The 18,739-nt window shown below is 37.8% G+C and overlaps 1 protein-coding gene and 1 long non-coding RNA gene across 2 annotated transcripts in view; one reads left to right on the top strand and one right to left on the bottom strand.

Annotated features, from left to right (window-relative positions):
• Positions 1-7,408, top strand: part of Meox2 (mesenchyme homeobox 2) — a 54,838-nt gene extending 47,430 nt beyond the window's left edge. Inside the window, exon 3 of the mRNA XM_050158668.1 lies at positions 6,029-7,408. Coding sequence (XP_050014625.1) covers positions 6,029-6,253 — 225 coding nt within the window. The 3' untranslated portion in view covers positions 6,254-7,408. The remainder of the gene's footprint in view (positions 1-6,028) is intronic.
• LOC126511512 (uncharacterized) overlaps positions 1-18,739 on the bottom strand; it is an 840,891-nt gene that overhangs the window by 392,353 nt on the left and 429,799 nt on the right. The window lies entirely within an intron of this gene.

The raw sequence follows: 18,739 nt of genomic DNA on the forward strand, positions 1-18,739 counted from the left end.
GGAACACAAACATCCAGTCCCATAAAAGCCTTGAAATGCTTTAAAGCCAGAGTTCATGCTGGCAGTACAGCCCTATGAAGCCGCGCTTTAAAATGACGCAGATTTTTTTTTCTGCTGCTATTGCTGAATCAGGAAATCTCTTTCTGGCACGCCACCAACAGAGAGCAAAACTGTGTTAAACTCTGTTTCCCTTATTTTTAAGCCTTCTCAGGTTTTTAAGTGGATTTAGCCCATCACGTCTGGGCGCCATCTGTTGAGATAGGAGCGGCAGGGATGTGTCCCTGGCACCCGGCCGCCCACATGGCTAGTTTATACCCAGAAATAATTACACGGAAACTGTATTCTTTCAAACACTGCCTGGCCTGGCTAGGTCCGTAAGATACAAGACCCACCTCCATCACAGGTCAGGATAGGTCATGCTGTGTTACAATAGAACATTAACCTTTAAAACTAAATAGCATAAAATAAAATAAAATCTTGATGGTTTATTTTCTACACGAGTTGTACAAATCCAGCACTCTGAATAGTCACTCACAGTTCTTGGAACTTTAACATGAGGTGCTATTCATAATCACAGGAGGTGATAAGGAATTGGTAGTTCCCTGACCTCAAGAGGCATTCACCTGGAGTTGACTCATATTCCATTGCTTTCACGTGTTCTGAACTAATCAATGGGTGTAGCATAGGTGCAAGAAGGTTGGGTAATGATTGGCAGCAAGGACACACAAGTCATTGGAAAAATACTTGTTCTTTATTAATCAAAACACTTTAAAATGGTATTTATTATAGAAATTCAATAGTGCACTATTCACTCAAAGAATGCTTTGAAAGTATTAATGATCCACATGTCCAATTAATAAGAACTAAATAATATATTTAAATCATTTGCTTTACAGACTCCTTTATTGGGTTTTATTTGGATGGAATAATCACTTGTTCTGTTAGCAGTCAGAGAGTATTCCCTGTGTTAATTCATATTTACTCCAGGAGAACTCAGCTTTCAGATGGTTAACAGTCTTGCTACTTAGAAAAACATTCCTGAAAGGCAAATGCAAACATCTTTATGGACAGTGCAATTACAGCAGGAACTATTAGGGCAAGAGGTTTACTTCCTCTCTCACTGTACTTGCCTCCCCCAGGGGTCCCACTGGGACCAGGGAAATACCAACAAGTGTGGACCAATGACTGTCATACTTTATGATAGCAAGGAACTTTATCTAGTTTCTTAAATCATGTTCTTTCTGCTAAATTTTAGGTTTCAGCTTCTGTGGCTTATTTCTGGTTAGAGAAAATATACAAAGGAACACTTTTATGTGGTTTTATTTATTGGCAGTTTATATTTTACTAAATATTATGACTAGTTCCTGAGTTCTGGAGTAGCACATTTTCTTCCTCTGAATCACACACAAAGTTCCCTCTGTGAATGTGTAGCACTTGGCACTTCAGAAAGCAGAATCTAAAACCTACATCGTCAGATAGTTGATCTATTTTAATGTGTTTATCTGGGAACAAGGATGTAAAGAAGGGGTCAAATTACACATTAGTGTATGAAGAAAGCATGGACTTCAGGGAAGACCCCATGTTTTAGAAATACAAAGAAAATTGGAAACTAGTGTTGACTCCCATCTACACAATGGTGTAAGGAGCCCTGAGCTCTCACCAAGAGCAAGGTGAATGCCTGTGCTTACTCACATAGAGATGGGCCATCATCTTTTATTACTCCATCAGAGAAAACAAGTTTCACATTTGTCTAAGAACAATTTAACTTTAGAAGAGGTTCTGTAAACTGATGAAAATGTAGAAGGTATTTTAGATAATTATTCTTTCTTCCTAACTGACACATAGATTGAATTATGTGTAACAGTTTTATATTTATGTGTGTGTATTATACCTTATTTTGAAATCTTAATTCTTTAAAGGTCACTTTAATTTTAACTCAGCTTGTTGCTTCTGTGTAATGAACCATCCCAAATATTAGTAAATTCACACAACAGCCAACTTTAAGTTTACTTAGAATTTTGTGGGTCTGGTTTTTGGAATGGTTCTTCCCAGTCTTTCCTACATCCTACCCAGAACTGCAGTCTTGGATCCAGTAACTAAGTGATGCCTGAAGCTATTTAAGAAACTGTTCTTAAATGGTCTTCTTGGAGTTTTGCTTCTAATCAGGCAACCTGGGCTTCTTCAGAATGGGAAAATTGCTCTCAGGAATGCTGAGGAAAAAAAAACTCTGACCTGTAAGGGAATCCTAAAGTGTCTGTTTATTACATGTTTACCAATGACCCCTGTTCAAAGTGAACCGTCTGGCCAAGTTCAGTGTCAAGTCAAGAGTCATTAGAATTCTTCCCAAGGTGATCTAGCATTGGTCTTATAAGAAAAACAGAAAATAAAATAAAATTAAAAAAAAAAAACAGAAAAAGGACAAAATCACAACAAAACAGTGGAGAGATAAATGGGGCATTCTCTTTCCTGCTCTGTGTAGTTCTTCTGGCAGTTGCTGTTGACTGGGAGGGTAATAAGTTCATTAGATTTTAAACGCTTAATTCAAGCTAATTATCTAGAGGAACATTGTCAGAAAATGCCAAATTTTGAATGCAAAAAAAGTATGAAGGAATATCTAAGACAGAATAATTAGAAGTTTGTTTTCTTATAGTAGAAAAAATATCTACTTGGGGCACAAATAGAAGGAAATGTGTTTTTCTCAGATTTCATCGAGGTGGGTTTTCAGCAGACTCTGAACAACACAGGTATATAGAGAGGGCTTGCTATTCACTTGCGTGTTAGATAAATCCGTTGGTAACACAGATATTTGTTGAGTTGGTTGCTAGAAAGAAAATCTGTCAAATTAAGCTGCAGAGTCCATGTTCTAGCTCACAGGATGGGAAAAGTGAGTACATTTTAACCGTGGCAAAGGCTGCTGAATTTAATGATGGACTGGGAGAAGGTTCAGTGTGGTACCCAATGTGAACTTTATTCTTGTGTTCATCTAGTGTCTTAAATTGCAAATCTTAGAATTTTATTTTCAGTTCATGCGATGAACTTATTGTGCTGAATTCAGAGGAACAAAACATATGATTTAATAATCATGTTTTCTATTCTTTGGGATATAAAGGGAAATTTTTCTATGATGTTGGAGAGTCATTCCCAGAGAGAATTTTTTTTTTTGCTTTTAATTTGGCTTTTTTAATGTCATAGCCATAAACTCGTAAGACACCTTCAATATTTGTGTTCTTTAAAATGAGATAAAGACCATGATGGGTTCACCCACTGAAACAGTCTACCTGAGCTAATAGGAGCTCACAAACTAAAGCCAGACTGGGAAAGAACAAGCATTGGATCAAACTAGTCCATCTAATTGTGGTTGACAGTTGTATGGCTGGGGCAGACTGAGGGGCCACTGGCAGTGGCACCAGGATTTATCCCTAGTGCATGTATTGGCTTTTTGGGAACGTGTTCTCTCTGGGTGATGCCTTGCTCAGCCTACATATAGTAGGGAAGGCTTTGGACCTTCCCCAACACAATGTGCCTTACCCTCTCTGAGAAGTGGATGGGGGTAAGGTGGGGGGAAAGGTGCAGGGAATGGGAGGAGGAGAGGGAGTGGGAACTTGGATTAGTATGTATAACAGCAAAAAAAAAAAAAGACAATATGTTTTCTTTCTTTCTTTTTTTTTTTTTTTTTTTGGTTGGGAGACTTTTGTTGGCTGTTTCTATTGTTTCTATTTCCTTCGCAATTATAGGTCTATTTAATTTGCTTTTCTGGTCTTGATTTAATTTTGGTAAGTGATATTTATCAAAAAAAATTGACCATTTTCTTTAAGTTTTCAAATTTTGTGGAGTACAGGTATTTTGAAGTATGACCTGATAATTCTCTGGATTTCCTCCATGTCTGTTGTTATGTCTGCCTTCTCATTTCAAATTTTGTTAATTTAGATATTCTTTCTCTGCCTTTTGGTTAGTTTGGACAAAGATTTCTCAATTTTGTTGATGTTCTCATATAACCAACACTTTGTCTCAGTGGTTTTTTTGTATTGTTTATGTTTTCTTTGTTTCTATTTTATTGATTTCAGCCCTCAATTTGATCATTTCCTGCCTGTCTTCTTGTTCTCTTGGGTGACTTTGCCTCTTTTTGTTCTAGAGGTTTCCGATGTTCTATTAACTCACTAGAATTGGATTTTTCCAGCTTCTTTATGTAGCATTTAGTGCTATGAATTTTCCTCTTAACTGTTTTCATTGTGTCCCATAAGTTTGGGTATGTTGTGCAGTCATTTTCATTGAATTTTAATTTCTTTATTTGTTTTTTTTTTTTCTTGACCCATTAGTGACTCTGTTGAGCATTGCTTAACATGTGTTTGTCGGCTTTCTGAAATTATCGTGGCTGTTGAATTCTAACTTTAAGCTGTGGTGATCTAATAAGATACATGGAGTTATTCTAATTTTTTGTATCTGTTGAGGTTTGCTTTGTTACCTAGTATGTGGTCAATTTTAGAGAAGATTCCATGAGGTGCTGAGAAGGAGGTATATTCTTTTATGTTTGGATGGAATGTTCTATAGATGTCTGTTAAGTCCATTTGTGTCATAACGTCTGTTAGTTCCTTTGTTTCTCTGTTAAATTTCTGTCTGGCAGACCTGTCCAGTGGTGTGAGTGGGATGTTGAAGTCTCCCACTAATAGTGTATGTGTCTTAATGTGTGATTTAAGCTTTAGTAATGCTTCTTTTACAAATGTGCGTGCCCTTGTATTTGGGGCATAGATGCTCCCTTTACCAGTGCCGTATATTATTAAAAATTGAGAATGTGATAACAGTTCAAAATGTTTTTGATACAAAAGAATAAGGTATTTTTCCATCATGTATTAAAGTGTATTTTTGTCAGAGGTGTAGGAGTTTGGTGAAGGCATAATGCTTAGTATGAGTTACAACATGGGGAATGGCGGTCATGGGAACTGGATGGACTATTTAACAAAGTGGCCCTCAACAGATTGTAGAAGGGTCTACAAAATCCAAAAAAGATAACCGTAAAGTAATTTAATGCAAACCAGGAAAAAAAAGCCTAACATAAGAATCAAGAGGATCATAAACACGATAGTTTACTTTAGCAGAGATTTTATTTAAGAAAGCAAAATAAAAGCATAAGAAGTAGTCCATCATTAGAAAAATAGGACAAGCAAATCCAATGCTTGGTAAGTATGTTTATCAATATGAAATCATGAATGGACCAATGAGGACACTAGCCTCGGGAGACGTTGTCTGTCCTAGTATGAGAATGAACATCACATTCTCTTTAGCCCTTTGATGAAGTTGCTGGGGCTCATCAAGGGGAGTCACGCATAAGTGCTAGGAATTTTCACTGTGGCAGCATTTTTAGCCATTGTTAGATGATATTCGCAAAGTGAATGCTAATAAGCTCAAGAAGGCCAGCAAAGAAGATCCACTTTCTGTAGAACACTAAGACAACAAGTGTCCAGCAATTATGCCAACAGACAGTCCCCAGCTTAGCAACGGTGAGCTCGAGAGCTTTCTTCATTCAAGTTTTATTGGGGCAGCATTCCTTAAAAATTAAGAAGCATGTGGACATTTGCTGGTGTGAATTATGACTTTTTTTTCCCCATGGACGTGAGTGGATTTGCTGAGATATTCAGAAGTTCCCATTCAGAAGTTTGGGAACATTTGTAGTGAATAGGGCCCTTCCAGAGGCCAATTTATCACCAGATAAACCAGCATATATTCGGTGGTCAAGAAACCAAAGAAGAGCTTCAGAGACTAGATAAATGTATGACCGAGACATATATTTATAGATGTAAATTAGTCCAATGTTTCTGAACAAACTTCTCCAACTATTTCTACCTATTTGTCATGTGTTGGGATTTATGAAATATTTTTTAAGAGCTCTCTAAGAATTTTCAATTACCAAACACACGCCAGCTGGCTCAACGCATGGTTTCCATAATCACTGCACCATGGCATCTGCGTGCAGGTCCTTGAGGAACTAGGTTTCAGTGCCTTCTTTGTCTTATTTATTCCTTTTTCCTTCCAGGTGAAGGTGTGGTTCCAGAACAGGAGAATGAAGTGGAAGCGGGTCAAAGGAGGACAGCAAGGAGCCGCAGCCCGAGAGAAGGAACTGGTGAATGTGAAAAAGGGAACCCTTCTCCCGTCAGAGCTGTCAGGGATTGGTGCGGCTACCCTCCAGCAGACAGGGGACTCGCTAGCAAATGACGACAGCCGCGACAGTGACCACAGCTCAGAGCACGCACACTTATGATATATACAGAGACCAGCTCCATTCTCAGGAAAGCACCATTGTGACGGCAAGCCTTACCCGAACATCGTTTACATGGCCGAGGACTGTGGCAGTGTTGCTTTGATAGAATCAAATGCAGGCATCTCAAGTCTTGTTTCCCACGATCCATAGAAGGTTTACACTAAGTGCCTCTTATGGAAGATGCTTCCACAGTGAAATTGGAGAAGGGGAACTGTTCAAATACATTTGTTCGTATGTATAACAGAGAGGGAAATGAATAATTGCTTTGGCTTTCTCTGGAAATTAAATGCTACCGAGAAACAACTTGGTAAGAAGTTTTTATCCAAGACGTCTCCAGGGTGAAGATGTTAACAATTCAATATGCTTTGAACATTCCAATTGTCCCAGGTCATGTGTGTGACACTGGGCAAGTATTTGCTTTTGCTTGCACTGAAAGTTAAACTGCTATCAAGTTAACCCATGAAACAGTTTATCCTGAAGAGCCACAGTGCCTGAAATCACCAAGTGGATTGAAATTGTATTCAAACTCTGTATATATTACCCCTAAATCATTTTCCTGTCTTCACTAATTTTAGCAAATGCATTCATATTAGCTGATGAAAATAGGCTCTCCCATTGACAATCCCAGCCAGCTTCCTGTATTTTTACACATTCTTGTGAGTCACAGGCAATCAGTATGCGCTTCCTTGTGTTCAAGTAGAGAAAACGCAGTAGTCAGTCTGATAGGACATGTTCTTGTAGCACAGACAAAACAAATCTCCTGTTGCATTTACTATCAACTGCTGCTGACACGTTCTAGAACTTAAATAGCCCCTCAATCCTTCCTCTCTTATAGCTTCAAAAGCCTTAGGCTCATAGGCAAAACAGTTACCTTGCGGAAAGAGTCTTGTGTGGCAAATGTCTAATTTTGTATCTTTAACTTGTGAGTGTTTATGGATGTGATTCAGTTAACAGGGAAAGGATTCATTCCTCATTGTTTATGACATCAAACCAAGTGCCAAACAAATCTAATTCTCCAAGAGAATGGATGAGAGATCCTGAATGTCTGAAAATTAGACTCAGCAAAACACATTATTTTTCATATATTCTATATTCATGCAGAACAAGTCTTTGTATTTTGTAAAAAAAAAGTTGAATAAATGATCCTTCAAATAACTATTGTCTCCCTACTGTGACTTCTTTGATTTGAATAGATGTATTTATTTATCTGTAACCAGGACGGGTCTGGGACTCCTCAGGTAGTCCAGCCTGGCCTTGATATCACAGCAATCTCCAGCCTCACTCAGCCTCCCACGTGCAGGAGTCACAGGTTGGAATGATCATGACTAGCTAATTTTAGTAGATTTCAAAAATATATACTTAAAAATTCCCCAATTTTTCACTTCTCTGTAAATTTAAATTGATATGAGTAAGGAATCTTTTGTGTTGTATAATTTCTGAATTTTTTTTTTATCATGGCACAAAAGTAATCTATGGGTGACCAAAGAGTTTCTAAGACCATGGTTATACTAAACACAGTTTGGTAAATGAAATGGTAATATATTTCAGCAGCTATGTCTGAATTTCAATAGTAGTAGTAGCTCAACAGTCATACATTCCAACACCAGTAGTAGTCTCAAACTTCTATTTTATACTTACTTAATTTTTCAGTATTCACTGTCAAACCCAAAACTCATCGATGTCCATGTGTTCCCAACTACTGATCTACCTGACCAGACGGAAAACAGATGTTTTACATTTTTAATATCTAGTCTTTGGTGTGATATACGGGCTAAACAAGCTAAAGAGAATCCTGGGTTCGAATAGATATTGCTAATGGAAGAAGTAAAAGGTGGCCCATTGCACATTGTGTCAAAGTCCTATTTATAACTTTATCACATTGCTTTTGGTTTTCTGTTTGCTTGTTTCACCAAGTAGTTAGGGACTTACCAATGAAGCCCCCAATTATTTTGAAACAGTGAAAATTCCCACTGTCATTATGTGATTAATTTTATTTCCTTTATAATAATTAGGCTAATAAAAACTTATCCAGTTTAATTTGCAATGTGATATCAACAGTATTCAGGAAATAAGGTGAACAACTGTGTTATTTGTATCATTTTTCTTCTTCTGTACAATCATCTTTATCTCATTAAACAATAATATTTCTGAATTAACATTTAGGAAGAGCTCATTCCCATTGGCATAGAACAGATATTTTCTTGTCAATCATGTGAATGACTATAAAGTGTATTTGTATTGATAACATACTTAAGTGGGTTGATGTGAAACAAAAGAAACTGCTTTTATCAGAATTATAGCCTATTGTGACCAATAAATTCAAGGAAAATGATTCTCAAGACATTCAAGAGGGAAATGAGGCCAAGTGTAGGATGGATGATACCTTTACGTGGACTCTAAAATAAAACATTGCTTCCAGGGAAACAAACAGGTGTGAAGGGTCATGTGACTGACCCAAAGTACAGCTTGTTGACATGGATTCAAATACCCTATTGGAGACATGGTCACAGTCATTATCCCAACAAGTGCATGAGCAGAGTTGCAGTAATTGCAGGGAGGCTTTTGGTTTTTGTTCTGCAGTATTGAGCATTGAGTTAAATGCTGTCTGTAAGATAAACATGTTCCTCAACAGCCAACTACATCACCATCCCTCAGAGTGATAGCAGCTAGAACTATCACCAGACCTACCTTCCAAGTGAGACATAAATTATATAGGTTTCATTCTTTTTCTAGAATTTAAATAGTTTAGAACAATTAAATACTGTTAACTGTCATCTAGGATATTCCATAAGTGCTCTTAATCAAGAGAGAAGGGAGTGTGTGTGTGTGTGTGTGTGTGTGTGTGTGTGTGTGTGTGGTGGGCTCTTCAGGATATGACATCTTATTATACACTGCCTGTGTTTTCATGTAATTCCTTCCCAGATGCCATGGCAACACCATTCTCTGAAAATGGTCTGAAAGCATCATGGATAAGTTAGCATGATTTCCCAGTAGGACTCAGAGGAATGAAGAAATGAAGACTGCATATTTTCTTTGCAAATCATCAACATGACTCAAATTATTTTTAACTTCCGATAGTTAGTCAGAGCTTTTTGTGGAGTTGATCCCAAATGTTACTATGAACCATGGGTTGCTAAGTCATTTTTATTGACTTTATTTTGTCCAAAGATAGCTGGTATAACTGAATAATTTCTTTTGCCATTTTAAACTCAATATTTTCTTCAGCTCTTACAGGATACAATTAAATATGCTAAACAGAAGAATAGAAATGACATCAGAAAAAATCATCACCATATCAAATAATGAGAGGCTTTTTAAAATTTTTTTATTACTTTGTAAACAATACCAATCAAAACTTCCACTTCCTCCCCTCCTCCCACTTCCTTCTTGCCCCCCCCCCAACATTCCCCCTTCAGTATTGAGAGAGGGCAAGGTACCCTGCCGTATGAGAAGTCCAAGGCCCTCCCCCTGACATCCAGGCTTAGGAAGGTATACATCCAAATAGAATAGGATCCCTAAAAGCCAGTACATGCAGTAGAAACACATCCCAGTGTCATTATCATTGGCTTCTCAGTCTGCCCCAATTGTCAGCCACATTCAGAGGGTCCAGTTTGATCCCATGCTCATTCAGTCCCAGTCCAGCTGAATTTGGTGGGCTCAGGCACACTGTCTCAGTGGGTGGACCAACCCCTGACTTCCTTGCTCATATTCTTCCTCCTTCTGCTCTTCAACTGGACCTTCCTTGGGATCTCAGTCTAGTACTCCAATGTGGGTCTTTGTCTCTATCTCCATCCGTCGCCGGACAAATGTTCTATGGTGATATTCAAGATAGTCATCGGTCTATTTTGGGGTTGGCAAGAGCCTTGGCTCCAGAGGGGTTCCCAAGAGTCCACAGGGATGACCCCAGCTAGGACCCTGGGAAGTGAATAAGAGGGTGCTTGAACTGGCCTTGTCCCTTAGTCAAACTGATGATTATCTTGAATAATGAGAGCCTTTAACATATTATTTAATATGTAAACTTTGGTTTTTCTTTGTGTTTGCAATTTTCTATTATCATGCATTTTTATTGTTGTAAATATGTCCTTTTCTTCCCTTTCCTTCTTTTTTTTTTCATTTATTTGCTTGTTTCTTTATTTTTCGTCCCAACCACAGTTTCTGCTGCCTCCCCTCCTCCCAGTCCTTCCCCCCACCCCCCTTCTTTCCACCCCATGCATGCATTCCTTCTCAGAAAAGGGCAGGCTTCCCACGGATATTGACAAAACTTGGCATATCAAAGTGTAAGAAGACTAAGCACCTTGCCTTGTATTAAGACTGGGCAAGGTAGCTCAGTATGTGGAGTAGGGTTCCAAAAGTCAGCAAAGAAGTCAGTGACTGCCCCTGCTCCCACTGTTAGGAGTTTCACAAGAAGACCAAACTATAGAACTGTCACATATATGCAGAAGACTTAGGTCAGCCCCATGTAGGTTCCCTGGTTGTGGCTTTAGTCTCTGCGAGCCTATATGAGCCCAAGTTAGATGATTCTGTGGTTTTCTTGTGTGTCCTTGACCCCTCTGACTCCTACAATCCTGACTCCCTCTCTTTAGCAGGATTCCCTGCTGAATGTTTAGCTGTGGTTCGTGGCATCTATTTCTGCTAGTTGCTTAATGAAGCCTCTCTAATGACATCTGGGCTAGGCCCCAGTCTATGAGAATAGCAGAATATTGTTCGGCAGCATTACGTTGACAGTGTTTTTCCTCCAATCATGTTTGGGTCTATCCTAGGTATCTGGGTGTTCCAGCCTCTTGGTCCTAGTATTCTAGGCAGTGTTAAGGGTGGATTCACTCTCTTGGCCTGGTTCTCAGGCCGAACCAATTATCAGTTGTGCATTCCCACAATCTCTGTGCCCCTCCTTATCCAAGCACATCTTATAGGAAGGACAGACTGTTGGTCAAAATTTATGTGGCTGGGTTGGTGTCCTCATCCGACTACTGGAAGGTTTGCATGATCACAGACCAGTTCACGCTACAAATTTTCAATTACTGGGAGTCTTAGCTCCATCATCCTTGTAGATTGCTGGGGAGTTTCTATAAGAGGAGGCAGCTTGTTCATTATTCCCTGGACACCCAGACCCAAATAATCATACACGAACTATATTAATTAATATACTGCTTGGCCTATTCACTCAGGCTTCTTAATAACTAACTCTTACATCTTAAATTAACAGATTTCTAATAATTTGTATATTGGCACAAGGCTATGGTTTACTGGTAAGGATTTGGCATGTGTCTCCTTTGGCAACTACGTGTTGTTTCTCTGACTCAGCCTACTCTCTCTATATATCCCTTCCAGTCTAGCTATGTTCTGCCCTGCTATAGACCAAAGAACTTCTTTATTAACCAGTGTTATTAAAACATATTCATAGCATACAGAGGGACATTCCACATCAAGTTTCCCTTGGACCAGGTTTCTATCTCACCCAGAAATGCCCCCTCTTTTATAGCAGTCTCTTTCAGTATCTCCCCACCATTCCAAGCTGATTCACCTGCCCTCAGTCCACTCACAAAATCTCTTCAGGTTTCCCTTCCCAAGGATATTAGAGTGCTCCCTTTGAGCCCTCTGTTACCTAACTTCTCGAGGTCTGTGGATTGCAGAATGGTTATTTACTTTGCAGCTATTATAAGTGAGTACATACCATGTTTGTCTTTCTGGGTCTGGGTTACCTCAATGAAGATGATTTTTTTTAGTTCTATCCATTTGGCTTTTAATTTCATGATGTTTTTGTTTTTTAAAAACTGAGTATTACTCCATTGTGCAAATATACCATATTTTCTTTATTCATTCTTCAAACTGAGGGACATTTAGTTTGTTTCCAAGTTCTGGCTATTATGAATGAAGCTGTTGTGAACATAGTTAAAAAAGTGTTCTTGAGGTATGATTGAGCATCTTTTGGGTATGTGCCCAGAAGTAGTATAGCTGTGTTTTGAGGTAGATCAATTCCTAATTTTCTGAGAAACCACTATATTGATTTCCAAAGTTGTTGTACAAGCTTGCTTTCCCACCAGCAATGGAGGAGTGTTCTTGCTCCACTTTCTTCCCAGCATGAATTGTCACTTGTGTTTCTGATCTTAGCCTTTCTGACAGGTGTAAGGTGCAATGTCAGAGTGATTTTTTTTGTTTTGATTTTCAAGACAGGGTTTCTCTGTAGCTTTTTTTGGTTCCTGTCCTGGAACTAGCTCTTGTAGACCAGGCTGGCCTCGAACTCACAGAGGTCCACCTGCCTCTGCCTCCCGAGTGCTGGGATTAAAGGCGTGCGCCACCACCGCCCGGATTCATAGTAATTTTGATGCACATTTTCCTGATGACTAAGGATGGTAAACATTTCTTTAAGTATTGCGTTGTTATTTGATATTCTCCTATTGTGATGACTCAGTAATTATAGACTAGGCTCACAACCAAAATCATCATGCATTTTTGTAGTTATTATACCCTGACAGTTAAGATATTTTAAAATACTTAAATACAGACCAGCATAAACATGCGCTTATATGTCTGATTGTTCCCTCAATATAAGCTGACCTTGTTTCATTCAAGTCTAATTTCAAACTAGAGTAAAAATTACAGAAAAACTATTTGTTACATTCAAAATATTCAGTAGTCTATAAGCAAAATACTTTTTTCTTAAGAACGAGTTCAGAAATGGTTTCCAAATTTAGAATGGCTTCATACATACAATTTTTGTGGCAGCCACTTAACATGGTCATCACCATACCATGTCTTAGTAAGGGAGTGGGTTATTCTACAGCACTCGTACATGCCAGCATCCTCGTTATTTCTTCTCTGCTGATATACATCAGGGAGATAACATACAAATTTTCTTTAAATTAGAGTGTAATCAGTGGGCTTAGAGGTGCTTATATTTTCTCACCCTCTCTTTTAATATACTATTAGTTGAAACATCATTTATTATAAACTTTAATTTAGTGGATATAATTTTAAATACATCATGACTCGCCTCAGGTTGATGAAATATTAGACACAAACAGTTATTATAGCAGAGCTACTAATACAAGTTGAATGATATCTTTGGTATTCATTTTCTTTAGTGTGGAATCCAATTTCCTTTGGATTTTCTAAAATTGGAGTATTAAAATACCTTATGGTCACATGTCCACATGATCTAGTAGAGTAGATGATGATTTAAAAAAATAGAAGTTGACAGAGAATGCGTTATTTTCTAAAGCAAATACATCTGCAATTGAGACAACACTGAAAGTTAGATTTAAAAAAAACTCAAAAGACACTTTGAAGGTCCTCTTGTGTAAACTCTCTTTGACTGCAGGGGAAGCAGATGCAAAGGGAGTGTGAGGTCCAGCTATACTTTTAACAAAATTACTGTTCTTTAGAAAGACAAAGAAACAGACATATAAATATCAGTCTTTATAATAAAATCCAGTTTTTAAATTTTCTAGCAATGGAAGTTTATTGGTATAATGAAAACCAAATAGAAAAACTTAGAAAATGATCCATTCCTTATGAACATTTTGGGTTTTAAAATACGTGCCTGAGCACAAAGTCTGAATATTTGATAGTTACATTCCTGAAATACTGTAGTTGTGTGTATATTACTCTGATATTACAAAGTTAATAAATCAAGGAATTTTTTCTAATGATTTGACTTAGATTTTCTTTAACCTCTTTATGTTTATGCCCATATTTAGCTAGAATTCACTCTTACTCATCCCACACTAATACACTGCTGCTATTTGATGCTCTGCCCAGCTTTCAGGCTATTTGACTTGTGTACTGTATTCCTTAACCTGAAAACACCTGGGGGAAGGACTCACCAGTTAGAGTGGTTGTCCATGATGTTCATTCTCATTCTGTTTCTTTAGTTCCTTGAGTACTGGGAGGAAGTAGTTAAACCTACTCTTGGGACTGCATACAAAGGTATAGTTAAAAATGTCCAGTGACATTCCTAATACATTTTCCCTTCAGTGTTCAACTCTCAGTACTTTTATCCCACCAAATTTTCAAGCTACTGTGGCAAAACCATGCATTCTCTTGCTCTCCATTTTCAAACTAATCTTTATAAACAGTAACTATTTGATTGGCGCTATACATCTATATTTAACCTCATTAGACTTCTATATAAATTTTTATTTGCTCAAACAAAATGTTTACCTCTAATAAATAATCAATTTAAGGATTTGAGTACTAGGGCTGGAGGGGTGATTAGGGGTTGACAGTACTACCTGCTCTTTTAAAGGACCCACAACGGACAGTTTAAGAACTCCTTCAACTCCACATACATAACAACCAACACCTTCTACTGGGGTCTATGAGAAGCAGATCATGCTTGTACACCTAAGTACATATATGCACACACATAGACATAAATATAAATAAAACACACCTCTAAGAAAAATGACTTCAGTGTTAGGATTTTATGTAATTCTACCCAAGAAATAAGCTGTTCATACAGAATTTCAGAACAAAACAATTATCTTCCAAAATAATTCATGAACATATTCAAAATTAGAGAAATTTCTCTGTAAGTAAAAATAGATTCACCTGTAAAACCAACTTTATGAAACTGCGACTCTTGTCCAAAGAGCGTTGGACATCCAGGTGGTTCCTTGGTCAGGAAAACAGAACACAATGTCCTATAATGTGCTTTGCAAACTACTTAAAGAATTTACATTAGGAAACGATGCCTTCACTGTTTTCCTTTCTTATGCTGCTATATGTAACCAGTTACCAGCAAACAATATAGAGGGATAGGAGAGACACCCTAAAATATGAACCAAATGAGCCACTAAGAGCTTAGCAGAAACATTTTTGAAATATAAAACTCCAAATAATGGTTGAGATCCATAATGAAGGCTTCATTTTTTCTTCTTATAAAGATATACCATGGTATGTCCCACCTTTCCACCCTGTCGTGGCTTACAATAAGTCTCCAACCCTTTCTCAGGGTCTCTACTATAGTCTGACCTCATACACAGCATTAATCAAACAGAGAACTCTTCCGGATGTCTTCATTACAACTAACTCACTAGTGCTTCCTCTAATCTTGTGTCCATTCATCTCTTCCTTGTGTGCTGTATTGAAATCCCTGGTCTGGTTGCACACAGTGCTCACCCACCAAACACTTGCAGATGCATTTCCACGGTTCCTAAAGTTTTTGCTTATCTTAACAAAATTCCACTCGTCACATTCTGTCCTTGTAAGTAGTTTTATTTCCCATTCATTGTGTAGATATTGACTTATTTCTTCCCCACATTAAATTTTACTTCATGGAAACAAGGTATGCCACTAGCTTTTTGAAAAATCCCTGGTAGCCTATATTCAGAATTCTTGTGAATGAGAAACACCAGACTTGAAACATTGGTTTCTCAGGGCCTGTAAACCATCACTGTCAATGAGGAACCCATGTTAATTGTCAATCAAAATATACCTCTTGAAGATAGGCAATGCACTATTTACATTAGCATACCCATTCATTCCAGTCTTGACTAGGTGCATTAATTGATAGATGTGTTTGAATATATGCATAACTTAAATGCTATGAAGTTCCCCTGAAAGATACCTGTAAATCTAAGATTAATTTGAAATGGAGTCTTCAAACCTTTTTTTTTTTTTTTTTTTTTCCTGGTGGATAATGAGTAGGTATCACAAAGCAAACCCAAACGAGGGGTTTAGATTTGGAACTTTGATTCATACCATGTCAGAAGAAAAAAACTAGAAAGAAAAGTTGAGGAACAGGTTTCAACAGATGTTCGAATATGGTTCGGAGGACAAGGAAATTCTTTCCTACAGCTCAGATGCCTGTTTTGAAGTTGTCAGCATGTCTTACAGACAGCTTGGCTGTTATCCCACATCCATTGTTCGCAGTCTGGTATGAAGGACGCCATCTGTGCAGCAATGAAGTCCCTTATGAAAATGGACTGATAATTATGTTCCATGCAGGTGCTGTTAAAGTGAAATCAGGTGTCAAACACGGTTGCCTAAATGGCTTGAGTATGTTGAGAAGGAATGGTTTGCCGTATTGTGAAATGGAATTTAAGCATAACAATTCAGCATTCTGGTCTTCGGGTGCTGCAAAGGTCAGACTGCTTAGCAAAGCTGTAAAATTTTCAGACTCCTTCCACCGTCAGCAGTGAAAGAAAGCTTCGCTTTGAATCTAGGATATAGATCAGATCAAAGATATTATATTTCCTAGCTAAAATACCTTTCCAGTTACATCATTTCCCCTCCGAGAAGTGGGGAAAGGAACAGTGCGTTGAAAACGCTGATGCCTCAACCCAATATACAAAAATTACTTTGTAAAATAATCAAAATCAGTCTTCCACACATATTAATAGGAAGCCATTATTTCAGAACTCAGTATTGTTATCTCTATATAGAACAACATTGCCCAATTTCTTTTCTTTTTTAATTTTTTAATTTAAAAGGTTTTTTATTTTCATTTTACATACCAGCCACAGATCCCCCTTCTTCCCCTCCTACCCCACCACCTGTCTCCAGCCCCACCCATCCCTCCCTCCACTCCTCAGAAAGGTAAGGCCTCCCATGGAGAGTCAACAAAGTCTGGCATCTCAAGTTGAGACAGGACCAAGCCTCTCCCCCTGCATAGAGGTTGAGCAAGGTATCCCACCACAGGGAATGGGCTCTCAAAAAGCAGTTCATACATTGATGATAAATCCTGTTCCCACTGCCAGTGGTCCCACAGATTGTCCCAGGCACACAATTGTCACCCACATTCAGAGGACTTAATTGGTCCTGTGCTGGTTCCCCAGCTGTCAGTCCAGAGTCAATGACCTCCCACTAGCTCGGGTCAGCTCTCTCTGTGGATTTCTTCATCATGATCCTGACTCTTTATGACCTTTGCTCATATCACCCCTCCTCCCTCTCTTCACATGGACTCTGAGAGCCTGGCCCACTGCTAGCTGTGGATCTCTGTATCTGACTTCATCAGTTAGTAGATGAAGGTTCTAGGATGGTTGATAGGGTAGTTCTCAATCAGATTATAGGGGAAGGCCAGCTCAGGCACCCTCTCCACTAATACTAGAAATCTTAGTTGGAGTTATCCTTGTCTGCCTTAGAGAGCAGAGCTATCGAGTCTGAGCTCACTTTCTCTTCCTCCCAGCATTCTGTTCTGTTTACTCCGCCTACCTATTTTTCTCTCCTATCAGGGCCAAGGCAGTTTCTTTATTAGCCAATGACCTTCCTCCATCAACTTTGACTTACCAGCAAGATTCCAACCAGCGTCCCTCTCAGCTCCATGGCATCTGCATGTCTGCCCTTCTTCCCAGCATCCAGTTCTGTCCTCTCCATGCCTACCTAAGTTCTGCCCTATCAAAAGGCCAAGGCAGTTTCTTTATTCAACCAATGAAAGCAACACATAAACAGAAGGACCTCCTACACCAAAAACCAGAAAAAAAAAAACAATTCTACAAAATGTCACTCTTACAAAAAGGCTTATTTTATATCAAAGTTCAGAAAGCATCTTGTTTCTTACTCTGTATTATATTAGAAATATTAAATAAAAACTGGGAAATTTTTTCTGTTGAGCAAAGTGATATGAAAATAATTGCCAGAGTCCAGAGAATTAATAATTACACTGTGAAGTCAACACATATTTACACTACATATGGTGCTATACATATGTATAAATGACAATGAAAAGAAAAAGGCCAACAATTTGAAACAGAGGGAGGATATGAAGAACTGAAGGAGGCAAGGAAAATAGCGAAGTAATGAAACTGTATTTTAATTTAAACACATGTTGGGAAAAACAGTTGTCAACTTAAATATTTAAAGAAAATACAGAAAACTGTGAGAAGAGTGTTGTTATTTAGATCTCAGGCTTAGGCAGATGTGTTCAGTAACACTCTAGGGGCAGAGCATGGTTTCACTAAAATGAACCAAGCAACAATTTTGAAACACTATTGGCCAGAAATTAGTTTTAATCTTTCACAAGATTGCTTTTATCTTCTTTTGGTTATTTATTTCACCTATTTTATAAAATACAGATAAGGTGGAACTAAGTTTAGTACATGTTTTCCTTATCTTAAGTCACATACTTGATATTTGAAAAACTTATATGTGACTGTTGATAATAGTAATAACTTTAAATTATTACAAAATATATGTTAGTGATCCAAATTTATCTTCTCTAATTTGTAAGACAGCAATACTAAATACAACATAAATACATTAAATATTTATAAAATACAAAAGTAAGACAATTTTAAAAGCAGTCTATGACATATAAGCATACTAGTGTACAAAAATGAATTTTCTTTTGGAATTGATAATATTTCCTATTGGCTGAAAAACACAGACACATGTCCATGTAAATATAAGCTTATATAGGCTTTCTGATTCCCATCTGATTATTTAAACATACCTGGCATGGGTTAATGTATTTAAATTCCAAAATTCTATTGAAAGTATAAACATGGGAGGAAAAAGATCAACATGAAATGTATATTTAATTTAATG

The sequence above is a fragment of the Alexandromys fortis genome, unplaced genomic scaffold (assembly GCF_014885135.2).
Source record: "Alexandromys fortis isolate MF-2015 unplaced genomic scaffold, M_Fortis_MF-2015_v1.1 scaffold_101, whole genome shotgun sequence".
In the NCBI taxonomy this organism is placed as follows: domain Eukaryota; kingdom Metazoa; phylum Chordata; class Mammalia; order Rodentia; family Cricetidae; genus Alexandromys; species Alexandromys fortis.